Raw genomic sequence first — 23,818 nt, 5'->3', positions numbered from 1 at the left:
GTCAAAGTAAAATGTAGGTGTTTCTTCCTGCTTTGTACTTGTCTTCCAGGCAGCCTTAGAGAGCACTCCACTTGTGCATTAAAGGACAGAAAGAGGCAGTTAAAAACTCTAAAGTGTCTCTTTGAGAAGGTCTGCAAGAACCCTATGTTAACTAGCGGTCAGTACAAAACCACAGAGTTGCTGGGAAACCTAACTAAAAATCCAAACCCTAGATCCCTACTTTGTAAAGCACAGTAATATCATGAACTTGACAGACTTTTGCTGCTATGCCTCTTTTTTTGGTGGTGGTGGTTTTTTTTGTTTTGGTGATGGTTAAGCAAGGTTGTGGAGGATGAAAGAAGAGAGGCTGCACAAAGCAGTCTGGAGGAAGCACTAGGAAGCTGATCTCTTCCTGATGTCTGGAGTACTACCTGTGTTACAGGCTTACTGCAAGTAATTTTGATTTTAAAAAAGAGTTACTTTTCAGCTTTAAGACAATGGGACATTTCCCTGCTGTTCCCTAGGTTGTATTCCAAGAAACATGGGGGCAGCTGGCAGGGGAGATAGTGAGGCTTGTAGCAAGGAAGAGCTTGCCTGCATTTCAGGGAGCCTGTGTGGACTAAATAGATGGATGGGCTTTGTGTTGTTCCGTGTCAACTCACACCAGTCTAAATCTGGCATTTTGGGGTTTGCTTTTTCTTCTAGTTCTTGCCATACATTCCAGTCCTCTCTCAAATCAGCATTGTTTCACCTCGGACTATGGAACTAGCTGGTTCAGGGAGCTGATCCGCCTAAAAAGGCTTTCGTAGACTTAATTTTCAACTCAATTAGCTGCTAATGAGAACTAATGCTGGCATAAAAAGGGGCAGGGATACAACAGACTAAATGCTGGTACTGCATCTTCAGAACAAGGGCTGTTGTGCTTGTAGAGAATCAACCTTGTGAGAACATGGTGGCAGAAAGAGGCAACAAATGATCTTGTTGTAGAGTTGATTGTAACAGATAATGAAAAGGAAGATAAGGACTTTCATTAACTGAGCAAGAACACAAACAATGAGAGATACTATGTCCAAGAATAATGAAGCATTTGATAAGAGGGTTGAGAACTATAGTAATCCCCTGACAGAATTAATTCTTCTAAAATATGTTATTATTGAAGTAGAATATTGAATAGATATCTGCATGAAGAACATAGAACTCCAGCACTGGAGACAGTGATTTCTGAAATTAGAGATGAGGATTACAGCTACACTATAGCAACAGTTTAGGCTACACTCAGCATGCGTGACTCCTCCATATTGCAGTGAACTTGCAAAAATACTGAACACTTCTCCCATTTGTGCTGCCTTGTTTGCTTATGCAGAGCCTCAGGTGTAGGTAACTATCCATCAGTCAGTGAATCTGGCTTTGGGGCCACTCAAAAAAAACCCCAACCCAACCAACCAGATACAACATCAGAGAAATGCTGAGGTCTTTAGAAGACAAATCACCATTTGATTGCTCTGAACACAAGACAAATGTACCAGGTCAACATGTAAGAAACAGAATCAGGAAAAAAACCAGGATGGGGTTTTGTTTTAACTTTAGTGACCTGTGGTGTAAATGATAGCATCCCAGTTGGTCACACAAACTTTTAGGCTCAAGCAAATTCTGGTGGAGAGAAATGACATGTTACATTTAGTTTGTCGCTTTCTAGAGCAGGTAACTGAAACAGGTCAGCTGAATTATGTTCATCAAGTTCCTTTTTCACTATTATTTGAGTGAAATGATAGGCTTATCATGACTACTGGAAATGCTGGCATCTGTTCTGTAGATACAGGCCAAAATACATAACTTCTGTGTTCTTAGATAAGACTATAACCTCTGCCCTGTGCTGGGAAAGACAGGCAATGACACTGTGTATGGAAAAAAATTGTTCTAAGTCTGGATACTGTATCCATCCAGCCTAAGAAAAACTAGGTACAAGAATCCACCTGGTAATGTGGAAATTTAGGATGAAGAGGAGACCTATGGTATCATTGTAGCAGACCGACATTCTCCGTAGATAGCTAGTCAGAAAGACCTGCCAGGCATTCAGCTGCCATATGTGCAGCCAGTCTATTTGATCAATGACCAATTCCATTTCAGGTGGACTGTGCTGCCAGCTGCAATATAATCAGCAATACTGATAAGCAGCAGTATTGTATTAGAGAAAGTGACCAAATGCTTGTGTTGCATTAACAGAACTATTTGATGGCTAGTGGGCAATTGCAGGCTGTTGAGAAGAAACCCACTAACCATGAGACACTATTGCTTGGAGTTCATCATAGCAGGCTGAGTAAGACTTGCATGTGGTTGCAGTGTTGCATGAGCATATGTATTCATAAGGGAGAACTGAAAACTCATTGTAAGTTCTTCCTGTCCTTCCCACACCCTCTAAGGATGTTTCTAAGAGCAAGCTGAAGTCAAAACAGAATCCACTGTGACATTCATGAAACTACTTGAAATGTAGATGTAGTATCTTCTATCAGATGTAGATGTACTGCAGCTATCAGATGTAGTAATACCACTGTAGCAAGAACAGTCTGTGAAAAAAAGAAATTGTTATAGCCACTAAAATTAGAAAAGCAGATCCACAGCCAAATAATTATTTACAAACTTGCAGGTAAACTGAGAATCAGCATTAACAACTTATTGAAAAAAAATCAGCTATTTCTACCATTTGAGGACAAACTGATCTGCCCAAGGTGTTCTTTTCTGATTGTGGTGCAAGGACTGTGTTCTACCAGACAAAATGAGAGAACTGGTCAGACTGGCTGACTGCCTTTGTCTCAGCTTCTGGTACACATTTCTGAGACTAAATGCTTAAGGGCATTAGGGGTTGAAAGATCTTTAGTATTGATATATGCAGACAATAAAGGAACTCCAAGACAAAGGAATGGCACCCATTTAAAGAAATTGCACTGAATTACCATTTTCACAAAAAAGAAATAAAGCCTAGAGAAAAATCCCCAAATCATACCCTAGATATGCCTCTAGAAATGAATGTAGGAAGGATATAGCCAACTATCTCCCTTTCATTGCAGACTCAGCTTTACAGTGTATCTAGGTGCTTCAAGACAGGAAGATTTGGCCAGGCAGACAAGCTGAAGATGAAAAAGGCAGAAGAAATCCTATACTGAATAATGCTAACATCTGAAAACTCCAGTAGTCCTCAGGAAACTGAGCCCCTGAGTAGACAAGCCCAGACCACAGGATAGAAGGATGTAACCCTTTATAGTGTCACCAACTGCCTTTCCAAATTCTGTACTTCCCTATCAGTATCCAGGAAGCCCTTCTGATTGTTGACTTGCAATAATGCAACATGACCAGATACTTGAAAGAGTAAAAACCCCATTGATGATTCAGAGTTCCTGCATGTAACCACTCTACTTCCTATGCTATTAACCCTTTTAGCTGTAGGTTTTCTGATCATTTGTCAGTATAGAGGAAATCCTTGTGTATTGATCCTTCACTTCTAGTGAATTCTTCATCTACATAGCCATGATTTTTTTCTGTAATCCACATGTGTAGTATCTTACTCTAGTTTCCTCTTTCTTTCCTCTGTCCTGTTGAAGTGCCAGTGCTATTTACATGCACTTGTATCTCACTTTTAGGTAATCAGCATTATTTTAATGCTCTGAGCTATTCTTTTACCATCTATACCACTTCCTTGAAAGAGGGGGCAGAAGATCTGACAGGGGAACAGAAATCATGGTATTTAGATTTTGTTCTCTTTGAACCACAGCTTGTGCTGCTTGTCCTCCCCAAGCAAGAGCTGCCTTGTTGCCACTGGGGATTCCTTTCCAAGGACAGGAGCTTTCATTCCCCCTGGAGAGATGAATAGCTATGCTCATGGCCAGGAGTCTCAGCCCTGCATTGGCACACTCTTCCTCATGGCGTCTTTGAACCATTGTGGTTCATGCACTGCATAGACTTACCACTGCATCTCATGCTCTAGGAGCAGTCCTAGACCAAAACGAGTGAGACCTGGACTCGTGCAATTCTGTGAAATTTCATTGGTTTCTGTTTGCACTGAAATTAACAGGTTATCTGGTTGTGGGAGAGCCCCAGATTTTCCTCGGAATCCTGGAAATGAGTGAAAATCTTACATGCATGTTTAGCCTGTGCCTTCTATGGGAAGTGAGGCTCTGTACTGCTCAAGCAAGTGGCTGTTCTCTTGCGTGGGCTGATCAGTTGTCTCTGTACCTCTACCTGCTCCCGTTGAAGAGCTAAAATGCTGGGGCTGTGGTGAGGAGATTCCTAACTAGAGACTCCTAATTATCTGTATATTTTTAATTTTTTTTTTTAGCTCACTTATGATATAAATTTTATTTGATATGAGCTCAGTTTTAATTGATACCTTCCCTTAAAGATTCGCAGTGCCTGGAAGGCCAAACTATTTTAACCCAAACATTTCAACAGTCTTTGATACTGCTGCCTGGCATTTGGATAATATGCTGATGGATTCTGGGAAAAGTGGACAAGATTGCATGTACTTATTGCACATCTACTTTTCAGGTACAGGCTGGGAATTGGAGAAAATAGTAATTAAATATTTACTGTTTCAGCTTCACAGCAATAACCTTTCCTTTGAGCCGTACAGAATGCTATACTTTAGAAGTTACTTGAAAGCTAATTATTACCAGTCCCACGTACAGAGCACAGCAATCAAACATCCAAAGATCACTGATTTTAAAAAATTTAACTCCTTGGGTTTTCTACATCATCAGTTATCATTCTTTTTTCTTTTCTCTTCACACACACAGATCATCTTTTCCTAAAGCCACAGGGATTATAGATTTGAGTTTGTGTAATTCTGAGATTATACAGTGCTGGAGCAGCAGCATTTGAGCATTCAAAAAGTCTAGCAGCCATCATGTAGCATGCATAAAATGAGAGGATTGGCCATTTTGCACTTTAAAATAATTACTGGTAAAAAGTGGAGCTGCATTAATGCCATGGTATTAATTTTTATGAATATAAAAATACACTTTTCCACAAAGTTTTGGCACACTAGTCAAGACAATGTTCAACATATAGTGTTGATGAGCTATAATTTTTAGATATCCTTGTTTCTGACTTTTGGATGCACAATTGCTCCCTTCCTATGTTGGGTTAGCAGTTAAGATGAGTGCAGATGCTGAAAGCATTACTCTTGGAACTGGTGAATAGATATAGATAGATATAGAATAGAAAGGTAGAGCAGAGCTTGCTTTCTGCTCTGCCAGATACTGAGGTTTTGACCTTTTGGGCTGTATACAAAGTCTTCTGCTTTCACAAGGTAACTGAAGAGACAAGAGAGGACTGTTTGTGTTTTGAATGGCCTTTATTCACTCTGAAGAGTGGCAAGTGTTACAGGGTCTTTTCATACAGAGCATGTGGTCTGAGACGGTGCAATGCTGATGGTAAATATGAAAAATATACAACACGGATTAAGGTAAGGGAAATATTTGGTTGTTGAGATAATTTTGTTATTGGTGAAAGAGGGCAAATTGTTGCACCTGGCAGTGAGGTCTCCCATGTACTGCAGAGGAGAGGTGCTGGGCAAAATTTCTACCTCCTTTGCAGACCTGCTTGTGTTTCATTTTTGACCTGGAAGAATAAAAGCTAGTAGCTGCTGGCTGTTTCTTATTTATCATTCTTTTATTTCTTTGCTGAGGTTGGCAGTTAGGGAAAAAGGTGTTGTAACTGTTATTTGTGGTGTGGAGACTTGTCCCTCCCACCACTTGACAGAGACCCATCGCTTCATACACATAGGCTGGGAGGTGCAAGTTGCAGCACATACTGGAATCTGGGGGTGAAAGCTTCCAAATCATAGTATTCACTCAAGGTTCTGAGTACATCCTAGCAAACATTCAGCTGGGTTTTCAGAATACCTTGGGTACGCCTTTAATGCTGAGACAACAGTTTGAATGTATAAACAGAGTTTCCGGATGAGAATGTCACTGCCTAATCGGGAGAAACATATTCAGGTCAAGTGCCAGATACAGTTATGCAGGATAACAGTGTTTGGTCCACACAGCCTTTAGGGAAGCAGTGTAATATTGGAGCACTGAAAAAGAATCCAGAAACCAATGCACAGCTTTGAAGGAAGCCATCAGAAGATATTTTTCTGCCTTGCAGACCATCATTATTGATTACTCAGCTCTGTGATTCTCAGACATGAGCTCTTCATTGGCTGGAATTAGATTTATGAAGGCAGTTGCTTTCTCTGCGGCATGCACGGCATGTTCTGTTTGTTGCAGATGCCTGGGTAAGGCAAAGCACCTGTTATTAAATACAAGCTGCTGTAGAGAACAGGATGGGTAAGCAGACCATGGCATTGCATTGGGTCAGTCCTATACTGCCAAACCCAAAACCTCAAAACTTAAGCCTCAAGTGGAGGTTGTTTTAAAAATTATGATTATTTTTTTTAACAAAGAATGGGTTCCTTTCATTTGCTTTCTAGTGCATTAGCAGCCAAAGCAACTTCTTTTTTTCCCCGTGTGCAACCTGAGATTCTCACAAAATCACAGAACTACTGATACTAAAGTAAAGTGACAAATATTCTGGCAATTGCCAGGATGAATGGGCATGATATGATCCCACAGTGCAAAGATGAGAGACACAAAAATCCCACATGGGTAGAAAAAGCTACATGAGAAAATTCAGACTGTAGTTTATGCTCTTTCATTATTTAGTTGTGATTAAAATACAATAGCCCCAGGGGAACAAACTTGATTCCATTCGGTGTGTGTTAGACTGTGGCAGTGCCACCTGCTCAGCATTTTTCTTTCCTAATGCAGCTTTTGTACTGAGCCCAAAGCAGAATTACCTGAAGAAACAGCAGAAAAACTGCAGAAAGGCTTGTGATAGTTGAAGATTAGGAGGAAGGAAATGAGTGATTCACTCTGGTTTCTGAAGACAAGCACTAAATCAAAGCTGCAGGGAGAAGGAGGAAAGATATTTGGGAGGATATGAACTGATCCCTAAGTTATTTACAGAAGGGAAAAATAGTGGGTTTTGCCTTAAGAAAGCTCTGCAGGTTTGGGTGCAGTTGCAGACATAGTTGTCCAAACAGATGACTTTGGGTCCTAGTGTAGCCTTGGGTCAATGAGTTTATCTCAGCTTCTTCCATAGGGGGAAAGTTATCCCACCTGGCTCTCTATAACTACCCAAAAGGAGGTTGTAGGGAGGTGCCTGTCGGTATTTTCTCCCAAGAAATGAGAGATAGGACAAGAGGAAATGGCCTCAAATTGCCCCAGGGGAGGTTTAGGTTGGATATTAGGAAAAAATTCTTCACCAAAAGGATGGTTAAGCATTGCAATGGGCTGTCCAGGGAAGTGGTTGTGTCTCCATCCCTGGTGGTATTTAAAAGATGTGTAGATGTGACACTTAGGAATGTAGTTTAGTGGTGGACTGGGCAGTTAACAGTTAGACTTGATGATCTTAAAGGTCTTTGCCAAGCTAAACGATTCTATGAATCTATGATTCTATGATTTGGTATACTTTGGTGAATGACTGAGCCCTGAAGAGAGCAGCAGCTGAGCAATTAACAGTTATTTTCAGTATTTATACTGAAATTTATACTATTTATATAAAACAGTTGTTTTGTTGGTGTATTGCTGACTCCTCAATCACTTTTTTTTAATTCAAATTGTGTCTGTATCTCTAAATAATATTTATGTGCCAAAGGGAAAGCTCTGGCCCCTGCAAAAAAACAGTAAATTCATCATAATTCATTTCTTCTATTTGTTTCTCTCAGATACTATAGGCAAGGCTATACGGCTCACATCAGCATTTGCTATTGAGCCTAAATATTTGTCCTCTTTCCAGGTATTGTCCCCTCCTGAAGACTGACACATTAGCTCTAAGCAACTGGCAGATTTGCTCATCCACAGAGATACAAATCTGTTTGTTCACTGAGTTGTTTCACTAGTGATGCAAATTGGATAATTGCTGATGCAAAATTAGTCAATAGCTGCTTGTCGAAGATCTACATGTATGATTATACTGTTTTTACAGGAAGAGGTATTAAATGTTAGTGCTAGTTTCAGTAAATATGCACACACATTTTTGAATATAAAATACAGAATTGTGTGCCTCTCTGGTGAGTAGAATGAGCTAGATCAAGCACAGCATTTTGAAGCATCCTTTTGCTGCCTTTTCTCCGCAATACACAGTATATGTGCCTTGACTGCACTTCCTCCAGTCTCTAAGCCAGCGCAGAAATTCCAGCTGCTAAGCAGCTGTATGCATGCTTGAATGAAGTGTGTGTTATTCCATGTGTCAGCAGGAAGAGATATAAATAGAGCTTTTTTTTCTCCTTGTCATGAACTGTGCTTCTACTGGCTACCCCAAGCTATTTCTTCAAGTCTGGTGCAAAGAGAATACGTCCAAGTTCAGTTCAGTACATGGATCATAGAGAGAATATGAAGCAATTTAAGGACTGGAGCCATTTACAGCTAGTGCTTACTGGGAGAAAGCATATCAAGATTAATGAATGGCTGCTCTTGCTGCTGTCCAGCTGTCCAGGCAACTGGCATGTTGCTGCAGAAGTTGCCTTCCCCCCCCCCCCCCCCCCCCCCCCCCCCACACACACACTTTCCAGTGAGGGAATACATTGCAATAGCTACAGAAATCCCACTTTATGGAACTGTCAGGTTTTACAGTCTGAAGATGAAGGTCTTTTGGCTCCCCTGCTGACACATGCTGCTCTCACACCTTTGCAATGAAGAATTGCTACTGTTTGCCAACTCATACGCCAAATGCAGTCAGCAGAGAGATCTGGAGAGCTGGTGGGTCAGTTGGTTTGCCTGGCACCTGGCATCCCAAGTGGGAGAACAGTGTTCCCTGGTATGGCAGCAATATGCATTTATGATTATATGATCTGACATATGTGAGCTCCTACACCACACATCAGCACTCGGTGAACTTCAGTGGTCTGCATGGATTAAAATGGACCAGGACACAATACCCATTAAGATACTATTCCAGACACAGAGTGAGTAATGTAACAAGCTCTTTCCTCCATGACCTGAATTGGTAGCATTGTGACTGAGGAAAGATTCTGGGAAAGCAGAATCTGAAATGGGGTGTTCTTTGAGGTGAGAGAGGGCTTGGCTTATGCTGGGAAGCACAAAGACTGGTTCAGGAGACCCTGGTTGCATATGGCATTGATGGAATTGCAGGTAATATGGTCTTACCTCATGTTTCCAACTAAATCTTTAAAGTGTTCCTGAGGTGTAAGCATCTGATTTGGCCTACAGTTTCTGAAAGAAACTTTGTCTTTACAGTATGCGTGTCCACCTCTGTGCAAGGGCTACTGCAGTTATTAGCAGGCTACAATTTACGCAAAGAACATAGCAATGCATGCACCTCTGTCACTGTTTTCCTTTCTGCTAAAAAAGTGCCTTGCACAGCCCCCAGCTGCTGCAGTTCAGAGAAGTGTCCGTGTTCGGGTTGGTGTCCATGCCACTTCCTGCTGCTGTCAGGAGTTGCCCTCAGCATCATTCTGAGTGCACTTACCCGTAAAGCATATCTGTAACAATTAAGAAGCCAGTCACCTCCTCAACAATCACAGAAATAAAAAACAAATGAGCCTATATTACCATATAGGTATATACACACACTTACAACAAGAAAACAAAAGTTTAAAGTTTAATTCAGTGTTAAAGTATTTTTTAAATATTCTACCTGTAAAACCCACCAGATAGTAACTCAAAATTCCTTTTGAAGTGAAGAATTCAAGAAGCAATAACATCACTTTTTAGCTTTCATAAACACTGCGATCTTTTAAACGTCTGTATTCTTTGACAGCTTGTCCTAGTTACCTGGGCATATGACACATTTCCTGGAAGAAAAATAACTATGCTATCAATCCAGATACAGTCTGTCCTTGATTTTCTCCCTGCCTTTTCATTTAAAGGGATCACAGCTACAAGAAATGTGAATTTTCTAATACTTAAAGGATAGGATTTTTTTCCTAAGTCAGCCTCTATTAAGCAGTGATGTAGAAATGAAGTTAATTTTCATTACTTTGCTCTCAGACATCCATTTTATGTCCATTACACTTTATGCGTAATAATTCATTTCCTAGATTTGATCTTTCTGTTCATTTCAAGCCAGTTCTTCCATTTTTAGCATTTCCTTCAGAGAAGTGAAGTGGCAGGCATATTATATAACTCACTTTCTGATATGTTACAACAACTGTTTGAGCAATGCCTTTCTTGAAAGAGAGTTCATTAGCAAATGAGCAGTTCCTGGGTATAATGTTAAGCATTTTACGTGGAAGGACAAGTCTGAGCTGTTTCTCCAATTGTTCCATTGAGAGGACAATTCTTGGCTGAAAGCATGACTGGGGCTATAAAATTAAAATAATTGAAATATAGAATAGGTCATCTACCAACTCTTAAACTGGAATTATGAGGACTCTATTCTGAAAAGGTTACAGTGATCAAAAATTAAGAGAGATGGCTCTACCCACTTTTTGCAGAAGTATTAAGCCTCCAAGACTTACTTTCTGATGAATATTTAAGAAAGTGTATTCCTACAGACAAAGCACAAAAGACATCTGCAGCTTTGTTAAAATGGCTGTTGCAATGTGGTGCCATCCATTTCAAGCAACTGCCAACTTTGAGTTTATCTTTAGATAACCATACTTAATATTCCATAATTGTGTATTATCCTTCCTCAAGGAATCTCTTTATTAAACTTATTTTGGTTTAGTGTTTTATGGCCTTTACAGTACATCACCTAGCAGTTTGTGATTTCAGTTTACACAAATAAATAGAATAAAGCACTGAGCAAGTTAGGAGGTTCATCAGCACATTTAAATTGGCTTTTAACAGCCAGCCAGAGCAGAACTGCATGCAGATCTATTAAATTCAGCAGAACTACACAGACACACATCTGTTGAAAACCTAATGTGAACTTTTCATCATACAGTTCAAGCAGGTAGTGTCCTCTCAGTTTAGAGAGAACACCCTTAGCCACAGGGAAGGACAAACAGGTAGAAGGCTTGGTGCCATGGTGCAGTAGGTCCAGACTTCCAGGTCAGTCAGTCTGGTTCATCTCATTAGTACCAAAATAATCTGCTTTAAAAGGTTAAAGATCAAGATGACGCTAAATGATCATAATATCTGGATTTACCTACAACCTAAGAAAAGGTCCCCCAAGTGTGGACCTCACAACCACCCAAAAGAGCAAAGCAATTTCTGTAGCAGGAGAATGGATGTGGGGAGTCATTGCAAGGTCATCTCCATTTTCTCCTCAGAGGATGTTTGAAGGATTCTAAAAAATAGAGAAATTGTGTAGCGTGCTTATCCAGGGGGCTTATCATATTGTATTAGCAGTTACTCATCACATTTAATTAAAATTCCTTTTTAGCTGGTATGAAATATTATTGGGTCTATTCATCCCATATCAGTAAAAAGGAATAATAATGGCATGTGATCCTAACAGGAGATGTCAGGAAGCTGCCAATGTGATGTACATATTGTGGAAGGGAAGGAGTGCTGTGACTGACAGAGTCCAAATAGTTTGAGGCCTGCGTTGTCTTCAGTTTTACAGCCCCTTCCCAAGGAAGGTATTAAAGTAACATGCCTCTTTCAGGGCACGTTGCTGGCTAACAGCCATGTCAGTGAGGATCAAAATAGACATTGGTTAGTATTTAGTTAATTGGCTTTTGGAGGAGGGAGAAGTTTGCAGAGGTTCAGTCATAAACTAGTCAGAGTAGGTCAGCTAAAGGATTTTGTAGGTCTAAATTAATTTTATATAACTGTATGGTATAGTTTGCTTTTAAAATTAAGAAATCCCTTGAGAATAATAAAACCAAACTAAACTAAGGCAGTAATAGAACCCTTTCTTTCCCTTTGTGGGTCCAGATAGAGAAAAGGCCAGTTTCAGCTTTCATCCATAAAATACCAGTAAAATTATCCCTTTAATTGTGATCTGAGCCAGAGGGAGCCAGGGAACTGGTTCAAGCTCTGAGGTTCAGGGCATGGAGCCACCTTCAAACTCCGAGAGACAAGGCACTACATTTTCCATGCTGCAAAGCTTTGTGTGTTCATTGAAAGGAAGATCCAAGCAGGATGCCTCACACTGTGGTCCTCTGGCCTGGTGATTACAATGGTTTGGGCTTCTAGGGTGGGAGCCATATACAAGAGGGATGGTTGAAGCCTGTAAGCTAAACGTAGATGAAGAAAGCAAAAAACATCTTTTAAGACCATTCCTTAGTTGTCTGTGATCCATTACTATGCCATCATTTCTAAGTGGTGAAGCTCACACATCCATTCATGCTTAAAATAGATGCCTCTAAAAGCATGGAAATAAATGTGGCCCTTTTTCTTTCACTACCTCTTCAAGCATCCAATTAGTTGGTTAAAATTAGGTTCTGCTTCGAAAGATTAAAATTGATGCTCCAAGTTTCCATAGTTACTGTGTTTCTATTGATTGTGCTCAGTTAAAATGAGGGGATTCTCTTTTGCCTACCAGCACTGGGTTTTGGCAGCCAAGCTGGGCTCTTTCCTCTTTATGCACCAGCTGTAATATGGACTGTAGAGGCTGGTACTTGGTAACCAGTTTTGTTGAGGGTAAGCAGAAGGGACTGAATTTAACTGAATTTTCTTAGGAGTGTTCACTGTCCAAGGTGGACCCAAATGAAAACAAGCTAGTCCTGTCCAGGATATCCAGTGCTAGAAGAACATCAAATCCTGCTTCTTTCATCCCTTCAGGTGACCTGAAATCCCCGACCTAAATTTTTCCTGATTTGGGGAATCAGTCACAGCCAGCCATTGAGATAGGGGCTGAGGCAGAAGCTGGCTGCAGTGGCTGTGCATAGGAGTCCAAGCTGCTGGTCCTGTGATCACCCCACGGAAGCAGACTGTCCTCCAGTGGCAGGAGGGGACCGGACAGATAGCACATCTGCGCTCTTGGCCTCAGTTCAGTAGCTCATCTAGCAGAGAGCAAGGGGTGGGAGGGCTGGCTGGCTGCAGAGTGATGTTATAGGCTGCAACAGCTGCCATGAAATGCTTCCTCCTTTTCATCTTCACAGCAGGATTTATGATGGTCTGTGAGCCTGTTGTCTTTCACATAGAAGTGCTTATATCTAAGAATTAAATATTTTTTTAATTTAGATTTAACAGAACACAGCAACCAGAATTGGCTTCCCATAATATAGACTAAGCAATGCACAGATCTGTTCCCATCCTTCTGACATTCAGAGCTTTGTCTTCTGCAATGGCTTTTGCTCTCTTTGCAATATTTCATGTCTTTATATAATAGAGGCAGCACCCACACACAGCACCGGTCAGCTGAAAGCAGTTAGAATGCCACCTCCCTCCTGGTCACATCCAGAGGAAGATTTGAGCCACAAACCAGACATCCCAGTTTTTATATATTTGTCTCAAAGTCCACATTTTTGGGATGTGTCACCTGGCAACCCTAAAACCAGCCCTCAGCAGAGGCCTGGGTGGCTGTGTGCCACCTCCAGCCTGCTCAGTTTAGAGCACTAAAGGAGGCTGCATAGCACCTGGTTGGACGTGAAGGCAAAGAAAAGCCTTTTCTTTGGTGGAGGTGGGGTGGGGGGCAGTGGGGCCAAACCACCTCGGGGGGGGGGGCTCAGGGGAACATTGTCCCCAGCTGCTGCCCACACCACCTCTCCCCTCTCCATTCCCAGGTACTGAGGGACACTGCAGTCCCCAAGCAAGGGCAGAACAACTGCTGCTCTAGCTGCCCACACTATATTAACAATGCATTTATACGATGAAAATCATCTGGGGTTTGGGGGTTTTTTTTTTGCTGTTTTCAAATATGAACTCTTGAGAATGGTCTCTGTGGGCCTGCAGACATGGTGAAATACCCAAATAAAAATCCATCTACCTTATATTGCAGGAGTAGTCTCTCCCTAACAAGCTCTGTGCGATGCAAACATTCATATGCTGCACCTCCCAGGTCCAGCATCTGATTAGAGCTGGAAAGATGATACAAAGCATCCTGGATGTGTGCACTTGCTGTCTCAGTGATGCAGCAGATTAATCCTCAGTTCAGTGAAGAAAAGATTAAAGCTTGTGCTGACCGAGTACTAGCAGGTGCTTTCCAAGACAAATTTTACTGGTGGGAGCAGGACTGGGCACAAGTACAGCACTGGAAGGATGTTACCTGAGAAAGTTCATGTTCTTGTGGGACGAAAAGCCTCTTTTAGTGAAAAGAGTGAGAGCAGCTGCCACCACCATGCTCTGTTTGCTTCTTTAGCAACTGCGAGAAGCCATTTACCCTGTGTTGTGCTCTAGCCACAGCAGGTTGTGGTAGCAAGCAAATCAATTTTTGCTTTCATGTTTCTCAGAGTATGCTGACAGAGCTGAGACAATTGCTTTACTACAGAGCCATGTAAGATTGTTTTTCTTATAATGAGATAAATAATCTCTGTTTAAATTAAATTTTGATGTCAGCATGGACAGTAACCTGAGACTGAGCTGGAAGTGACCTCCATGCCTTTACCCTGCTTTGTGTCTGGATGTTGGAGCAGTGGGGGGTTACGGATCTCCCACAACATATGTGCTATAATTACCCCGTTCAACATTACTGACTTTAAATCCCAGCAATGGATTAAAGTTACAGGCTTGCTGGTGGAGAGAAGTTTTCATTTTGGTCATTCCTCCTATCTCTGAATCATTACTGCGGAACAGGTTAAACAGATGGAAGGGCAAAGAGTGAGAATTATTTCTTTTCTCTTTAAGACTCCACATTAATATAGTCCTTAGAGATGGTTGGGATTGTTTGACAAACTGGTAGTTAAAATGGTTCAGCTTTGTTCTAATGAATAATTTCTCTCTTTCAATTCAGTATCTGTCATTTTATCATGCTGATGATGGATTTTTATTTGCTTGCTTTGTTGTGTTATTGGCTGTGGTTTTGTTCTGGGGTGGGTTTTGGGGTTTTTTTGTTCTGATTTGTTTTTTAAAAAACGATTAAATGGGTGTTTTAATCTCAAAAAGGCTTAGGGATGATCAGTAAAGCCAGAATGTCTGCAGAGATCTTCCAGATGACACAGAGAGGTTTTTTCAGTGCATGCTCTTTGCATTTGATGTGCTGTTTCAGAATCAGTGCAGAATGTCAGACTCTTTGTAACAGTGAATATTCATTAAGCCTGCCAGAGGCAGAAGCTGCAGTCAGTACAGCATCAGTGGAGGAGGAAGGGAAGAGAGAAATCAGGTTAATGACTAGCTTTCTCTGTGATTTGCCTCCTGCTTATTGCATGATCTCAGTTTTAAATAAATTCATTTAATTAATGTGTTTTGCTACTCTGACCTGCGGACAGAAGGGTCTGTGACTAATGATGGGGTATTTCTAGTCTCACAGTGACTTCAGTCAGCATGTTCTGGTGTCTAGAAAAAAAAAAAACATTGAAAAATATTTCCTTTAAACTTAATAATAATAGATTATTTAGTTGAAAGCTTTTAACTGAATGATATCCTGGGTCCTTGAGCCACCAAATTTTTAAAGACAGGGACAAAGCATTGAGTAGGGAGGGATGAAGGGGAGGGAGAGAGTGAAAGCAAGCTGCTGTCTTGGCTGAGCATGTCACACAGTCAAAAATGTCTCTGCAGGGAAACAAAGCTGCACAGAAATGGTTTCCTCTTCTCCCCCTTGAGCAGAGACACATCTGTTCTAACACAAGTTAGCCTTCTTCTGACAAAGGTTCTTTAAGAAAGCAGCAGAAGCATAGGAGGTAGAGACGATGTACATGACACTTAGAATATATGGCCAGCTCGCATTATGGGAAGTGATCACCACCTGTTCCTAGTAAACACCAGATTGGAGCTGTGGGGCTATACAGGGACAGGAAAGAAACACGTGGCCTCCCCAAAAGAGAGGAAAATATCAGTGAGGTAGAAACTGCAGTCTTAACACAGAACTGATGGGCTATCAGTTTGTAGGCTGAGTGATGACATGTTCTGTGAGCAGGCATTTTGCCCCAAATTTAGAAGACATCTCAGTTTCAATCTTTTTGTACCCATCACTCAGTATTACATACAGCTCTGATGGTTTTACAAGCTGATGAAAGCCAACCCATTGAGTGAATTCACAAATGCTGCATCTGAAAAGACAACTCTGTAAATCTCAGTGAGAGACCTGTGCTTTGGAGTTTTGCAGCAGAAGATCTCTCAAGACCTAAACTGTACTGGTGTCATTGCTGTCATAACTAAAATGTGGCCTTTTAAGGGGTGAAAATGGTGCAACTGTAACAACCTGACTGAACTTTCTCAGGTGTTTCTTAACAGAAGATGCCCCCCATGAAGGGATTAAGGCTGAGAAAGTGTCCTCATCTTGCAAATAGTTGTACAGGATTTTTGTGGCTGTCACTGTTAAACATATTAATTTCAAACTTTTTATTTTTTTTTAATACTCTGGCATGGTTATTGGTACAACATCCCCCAAGCCGTGATGCTGCTTAGCTTGCTCCTGAAGGCAGAATTCAACTCCTTTTGTACTAGTCCCCCAAAAGTTAGCTGTCTAGTTTAAACTGGCTGTCTGGGCTTTATCTGTATACAGTTAAAGAAGCAAAGGTAATACAGCTCCAGCAGAGAAAGGAGAGGAACAAAGAAAATTCAATGCATCTAAAACTAGACATTTAAGCTATGTGGGCTGAATTGCCTTCTGAGAGTCTCTATAGACTGTAGCAAGGACTAAATTAGACAGTTCAGATTGAATGCATACTTGTTTGGTGGCTGAATTCAGAAAAAGTGATATCTTACTCTGTGGATGACATCTAAGAAAGGTGCCTACACCTACTATATTTTAAATTTAGTCACCCTGTTCTTTGTAGTAGGTGCCTGGGCTCCCTGCACAGAACACAGCAGGAGTCAGGTACCTCTGCAAAGCCCCAGCGCTGAGATCAGGAGTGCCCGGAGCATGCAAGCGAGAAGCTTGGTGCGTAGTGAGGTGACACAGCTCCCCTGCAATCTGCTTCCTTTCTGGGATCTTGGAGCCTATGATATCCACATGGCACTTTCTATCTGACAGTGTGTAGGAAATCGTGTGCTTTCAAAGCAATTATGACTTGCTGAACAAGTGCCTATTGACAGAGCTTTATATGGTTTTCAAGTCCTGTGAGAAGTAGAGGGCTACAGCATATGACACGTAAATGCCTCTGGAAGATAAAAAGGTAGCTGGGCACCATACCCTACTGCTTCCAGTTTCAGATAGGTGATTTTAGGATGTGGAGGGTTTTGTATGTAATTTTTATTGTATGTATGTATTTTCAGACAACAGTCACTGGATAGAAAAATAATTATTTTGAAAGACAACCTAGAGGTCCTTTCCTCCCAACCAAATATATGATGTACTTGAATGCAGAGTCTCTGTTGCTCTAGGTTCCATTTAAAGTCTACTGAGACACTTGTGTTTTGGTGGGAGTACGAGGAAATGGAAGGGGTGAAAAGTTCATTTCCCATTTTAGCACACAGACACACAAGCGAAGCAGCATCAGGAGCTGCAGGTGCAGCCTCGATTTTGGATGCATGCATGCATTTCAAAAAGAAATCATTTGGTCATTGAACATGAAGTTCACCATATTTATTGAGCGTAAAGCAAAGGGACAGTCTCCAAAGTAATCCTCTGAGTTACACCAGGAAACGGCCAGACTCTGCGCTTTTATGTAAGAACCCTGGCAAAAACCTCCTGTGTAGCTGTAGAAAGATGAGAAGTGTAATGCTTTAAATTAAGTGTTATGAATATAGCTTGTAGACTTGTTTTATTTAGATTTTCCTCTAAGTTTAATAAACAACTGTAAAGCATTCGATAAGACCCAGAAAATATGCAAGAGAAGTACAACTAATCCTCTTAAATGTAAAACAGCATCTAAGTGGAAAGTTTTTGTTGTTAAGTTCCTGCTGGTAAGAAACAGAAGAGTTGTTTAAGGAAGCTTTGGAAACTAGGCGATGACATTTATCCTTGATCTGAAATGCCTAAACATACAATATTGTTAGTACAGCTGAACTGTGACCTTCCAGCCTGCCAATACAGATAAACACACATGATACCAGGTAAACCGCACAGAAGGGATTTTCTGAGGAGATTGTTGAACCCCCAGTCATAGGAAATGCTGGCTATTAACTCATTAAGTTCTGTTCATCTCTGTCTTTTTGTATGTGAGCTCTCCACACAGCTGTAAGGATAATTAGTGTCCTTTGGCTTAGTGAGTATTAACAAGTATTAAAATGCTTAGTTTGTGTGGACAACAAACATCATCAGGGGCTGGAAGAATATGCAGAAATGCAAGTAAACCCCCTAAGTCTTTAAGTTGGCAGAATCCTGATCCCAGGGTAGATTAGGATGGGTTTGTTCTGTTTGGATACATTGTGTCAGGTGGATTTGGGACAAATGTTATTGACATCATTGAGTGAGTAGATTTGTTTAGGCAGAACTAGATTAAAGGGTCAAAATCCTGTTCTGAATTAGATTTCAATGATGTAGACATATATGTATACCCTGTTAGACTGGCAAGGAGTTTCCATGCAAGAGATCCTGTACCTCAAGGACACCCTCTATTCTTGCATGTTACTGTATTTGTGTGCTAAAATGGAAAATACAAAGTCACTGTCGTTGTGCTCGTATCAAAATGGCATGAACACACCGTGATGTTTCAGCTGTGCTGCGGTGGCACTGCACTCCAGACGGTGTTGTAACCCTGCACACTTCAGAGCAGGTTTTGGACTATTCACTGCTACAGGGCTCTCCCCAGTCAGAGCAAGGAAGCTTCAACCATGGTTTGGGGTCACCTTCAGCTGTTTTTTTCCTGCCAAGAACAGGAAAAGAGCATTGCTTGTGGGCCAGTGGTGTTGGGAATGAATGTTGCATGGGATTGTTGGGAAGGGGAAATAATTTATTTGTCAAATAGGGCTTAATTTATTATATACAATATGAAAGCTCACATTTTTTTGTATTCTTGGAGGGAGACAATTCATTAATAATTTGGGAAAAGGCCAAGACACACAACATTCACCTTTGTAATTTGTCATCTCAAAGAAAGAAAAGCAGTATAAAAGGTACCTGACCAAAATACTTTATTAAGCAGAACTTAAAGCTGGTTCATATTAATGAATTTAGTATGAAAGAGCTTGCTAGGACATTACTATTAGCAGCGGCAGATGTGTGAAAAATCTGAAGCTGATGTTTAAGACCGTAGAAAATTTACAGAAAAGCTACAACTGATAAAACAGAGGAAATTCCACTTTAATAACAACTTCAAAAAAGGTATTTGATGCAAGGGAAGATCCCTGCAAAGACCATAAACTCAAAGTCAAATCTTCATCATCATTAAATACAGTCTTGGGGGAAAAGAAGCATACAGGCTCTTCTTATTCTTGATTAAACATCACATTATAAAAGCAGTCATATCACCTCCTTTACAAAGTTTCCTGTGCAAAACCTATTACACAGATGGTCTCAGAGACAGTTCTGATGTGTCATATATACACATTTCTTTGGTTCTGTAACATGGACATACTGCGTAAGTATGGAAAAGCTTAAAAAGGAATCGTGCTTTCCAGTGGTGTTTATTTTGCTGCCAGGCAAGAGAAAGATTGTCAAGCAGCAGAATGTGTTCTTCAGCTTTTGAACCAGGAGAGCATTATGTCGATATGCGTGACATACATTTTATTAGAAAATTGTAAGAACAACATCACAGCAGATGAAGAGTCATAAAACAATAAGAAGTACAGGAGATGCTGTTAATTTCCTGAAATGGCTGCTAAAGTAAATGCAGTACTCTTCATTATCGCTACAGGGGTATGGAGCAGTCGTTAGCTGAGGTTTACTGAATAGCACCTTCTGGGCTGTCAAATTGTTGGCAATTTCCTTCTAGGCTTTGTTTTCCTGCCCTCTTTCACCTGCAGGAGACCTAGGACTTCTCTGTTTCTTCTTCTTTCTGTGCCCTTGCCTCCTCTTCCAAGGGATATGGAGCTGGTTTTCCAACCCTTCCTTGTAGCAATGCAGGTCTCACCTCCTTCTTTACCCTGAACATCTTTACCTATTCAATGGACAGCTCTGATGCAGAATACACAATGCTGAGACTTAATCACATCAGTGGTATTGGCATTGTTTTTGCAGTATTGCAAGAATTTGTGTGCGGCTAGGAGCGTCACAAGTGTGACAGGTTCTATGTTTGTGATACAGCAGTTTTAGAATGTACATAAGAATGTTTCCATCAGATTTGAGGGCTTTAGCATCAATACATAAGCAGTGAGCTTTCCCTTGACCACAATCCTTTAAGTGCTTAAAATGATACACAAAATGGATATGCTATTCCTATTCAGAATTGGGAGTTACAGAAATTACAAAGAATTTTCAAAGTTTAAGAAAAAAGAAAACAGCCAGGTTTTAGGATTTTTTCTTATAGAAGAACCTAATCTGTGTTGCATCTGATTATGCTCAAAAATTGTCCTTGTCAGGGCAACATACATAAACATTTCAATCTGATTAGCTCAATCATGTCAAAATCATGGAAATAAAATCAAAACTTGCTTCATACTGCAAGCCTAAAGCTGGGACAGAACTTCACTTCATATGTGCCTGTTTAAAATATTATATTCTACCATTCTACCATATCAATTCACAGAACCAAGAGTTAGTCACCAGTCTGGTGTTTTCCAGTCTTTGTGTTGTGATACTACAATAAGAAAAAAGAAACATAATAGTGAGGACTTTCCCAGTGTGAGAACTCACTGCAATATTATTAACTTCTGAACAATTCTTGACAGCTTACCACAAATTTGGCACCAACTCTTTCTGATTTCCCATTGTGCTCATAAGTTCATAGTTTAGAAAAACTTTGCAACTTTCTTACAAGAGTCATCCCATTTCCTGGAAAAAGGGAGCAGGTTGTTAGAGCCTCACCGTGAAGAAGACTATGAATATTGCTGAGACCAGATTCTGCACCCTGACTGATGGAGTCATGCAGCATCTCTACCCAGGCAATTCAGTTTGCCTCTGTTTTTATACTAGGTCTGTGTCTGCCACATTGCATACACGTGTACATACAAACCTACATGCTGGTTGGCTCTCAGGTTCATCTCTGAGATGCACCACCTCATTGCCTGCACAAGGAATCCTGGACACAGCTGACAGAATGGATGTGCATGCTGCCAAGGCTGACTGCCCCTGCCCTGGACACTCCTCTAACCCTATCCCAAAAGACTTGACATGCTCAAACATGCCCTTGTGCCACACAATACACATGCTTGTGTTTCATGCTGTAAAACACTACAGTGGGCTGCATTACAGCAATCTCTTATTCCATGCACTTCAAAAGAGAAATAGAGAACAACTGTATTTCAAGGCACAGCATGGGATCCAGAGCATATTGAGGCCACCAGTAAGTGGAGTGAGTACGTGCATACTGTTGTATGTGTTGAGCAGCCTAGACCATAACCAGTCCATAACTCCCAGATGAACAGCCAGGCAACTGAAAGTCAGTGCAGAGCCAGGCTAAAACCATAGTTTTCAAGTAAGAAGTTGTTACTGAGTGCTTGTAATTAATGGTGCTTTAAGCTTTTCTTGCTGTTTTGACTTTTTCAGAACCTGAGGCGGGAGAGGTGTCCCCCCCAGTGGGAGCTGGTGTGAACAGCAACAGCTGGACCTTTAAATTTGGACCGGGCAATCCCAAACAAGGTGGTCCTGGTGAGTTGCCAGACAAATTCATTATCCCAGGATCTCCTGCAATCATCTCCATCCGGCAGGAGCCACCAAACAGCCAAATTGACAAAAGTGACTTCATAACCTTTGGCAAGAAGGAAGAGACCAAGAAAAAGAAGAAAAAGAAGAAGGGAAACAAGACTCAGGAGAAAAAAGAAAAGGGCAACAGCACCACTGAGAACAGTGACCAGTGAGGGGTTTATACTGAAAGAAGCCACTTAGCCAGTTTTTGTAATAATGGCAGATTTCTCCTATGTAGCAACTCCCAACTTCTTCCTACTGTTAACAAATTTCCTGTATGTACAGACTTGACAAAATCTGCAGGAAATTCACAGTGTCTGTCTAAATTGCTTAACAGGTTTTGTCTTAAAAGCTTTATTAAGTCTGGTGTTAACTCTTTTTCTCCACTCTGGCTTGTTTTCAGAATCTAAAAAGCAGACACAAGTTTCCTTTCTCCTACGCCGAAAAGGAGAATCTTCACAGTACAGCCAGTGAGAGGTTGGACTCTGCACTGTGGTTCCTGTGCTCCTGTCTTGATGACACTTACAGGACAGGTTTAAAAGTTTTAATGTTGTGCACCCTCTATCTGATTGGAAATATTTGTGTGCAGGTGTCAGCTAGGTGATACAAGATCAGATTATAAACTGCAAGAAGAGCTGGTAAATACGCAACAGGAGAAACACCTAATGAATATAAACGTTCAGAGATGTTCAGGCTGGGGAGGAAATGTCTGAAAGGAGATGACCAGACTTTTCAAATCTTGAGAAGTCACTGCGTGGAAACATATGCCCTATATATGATGTGTTGTACACACTCCTGCAAATAAAACCTCACATTTACAGCTCTTTAAGATACCATAAATTTTATCTCTTACCAAGCAAGCCATTGGGAAAATTGTCCCTTAAAGCCCTGCATTACCCTGGCAAGGCTAGCCCTCAGAGTGTAAGAAGGGCTGGGCTGACATTCCAGGAATGTAACTGACTGTGATGCTCTGTGTCACTATTTCCACTCTAACATTATTTTGCACATTATATCTCTGAAAAGGTCAGAGTTTTTCCACGACACTTATGCAAAAGAGAGAAAAAAGAAACATTAACTATGCTATTTGTTATTTGAGATATTTATTTATAAAGAAATATAGCTGTAAATGTTAAAGAAATATGATGCCCTTTAACCCAAACAGAAGTCAATCTAGAGCCATTATAACTTACAATTGCTGCTATTAAAGTGCTTTAGAAAAATTGCCTGAAACATCTGTATTATATCGGCCACTTGCCAATAACAGCTTTATTCTGTCGGGTGACTTGGGGGCTGCCTCTTGCATGTATTAATAAATACAAGAATATCTTCTCTTTTTTTTGCATTACTCTGCACTTTGAATACACCTTTGCAAACAAACTGTCCTAATATGAAGAAGCAGAAGCAAACTCCTCACAGAAATGGATTTACTAACCTGCTAGCTCTGTGCAGTACCTTGGTGTTACCTCCCACACCTTTTCTGATTTTAGTTTTACTTTTCTATGAGATTATGAATTTCTGACCCTACTAACACTAATTATGTAAAATTCAAGTACTGTATGTATGCTGTATGCTCTTATAAGAATCCTGAAATATTTATTCTGTGCTTGTGTATGTGAATGTCAATGCAGCTATTATTAGAGTGGACATTAAGCTTTACTGTTGAATGTAAATTCATTATTTCTTTTTTGTACACTTGTGAAAAAGTGGAGTAGTGTTAATTTTTTAAGCCACTGTTGATTATCAGTTTTTTGTGTATGAAACACAAGTAAAATATCTTTCTTAAACCAAGCCATGCATGCATTTTGGGATTTATTGGTAAGAATCTGTGAAGCTAAAGCTTTGTGAATTACTAAACCTAAGGGTATAAATGGAGTGCTGAATGTGGTTGAGGATGTTGATATGAAACCAATACATGTATCTTTAAATAGAGTGTAGCTGATGAGGGAATTCCAAGGAGTTTTCTACATAATTGTACATTCACAGAATAAAGCTCAAGTGTTGGATTAATTGGAACTTTGTAAGAAACTACATAGCTCTAAAATTTCTAACAGTCCCTTTAATCTAGGATCAAAGAGAACAACTGGATTTCTTGAGACATGTCCTGGATGTTTTAAATTTCCAA

General features: G+C 40.6%; 1 protein-coding gene across 12 annotated transcripts in view; it reads left to right on the top strand.

Annotated features, from left to right (window-relative positions):
* Positions 1 to 23,484, top strand: part of LOC121092415 (protocadherin alpha-C2-like) — a 95,417-nt gene extending 71,933 nt beyond the window's left edge. For 6 of the 12 annotated variants that reach the window (XM_040603413.1, XM_040603415.1, XM_040603410.1 and 3 more), the window contains one exon: positions 21,559 to 23,484. In XM_040603413.1, the coding sequence (XP_040459347.1) occupies positions 21,559 to 21,869 (311 nt within the window). In that variant the 3' untranslated portion in view covers positions 21,870 to 23,484. The remainder of the gene's footprint in view (positions 1 to 21,558) is intronic. The other 6 variants (XM_040603418.1, XM_040603421.1, XM_040603416.1 and 3 more) reach the window with 3 other exon arrangements.
* The last annotated feature ends 334 nt before the right edge of the window (positions 23,485 to 23,818 follow it).

The sequence above is a fragment of the Falco naumanni genome, chromosome 8, assembly GCF_017639655.2.
Source record: "Falco naumanni isolate bFalNau1 chromosome 8, bFalNau1.pat, whole genome shotgun sequence".
NCBI lineage: Eukaryota > Metazoa > Chordata > Aves > Falconiformes > Falconidae > Falco > Falco naumanni.
Note: the sequence above shows the minus strand (reverse complement) of the source record. Positions and strands in the feature narration are given on the sequence as shown.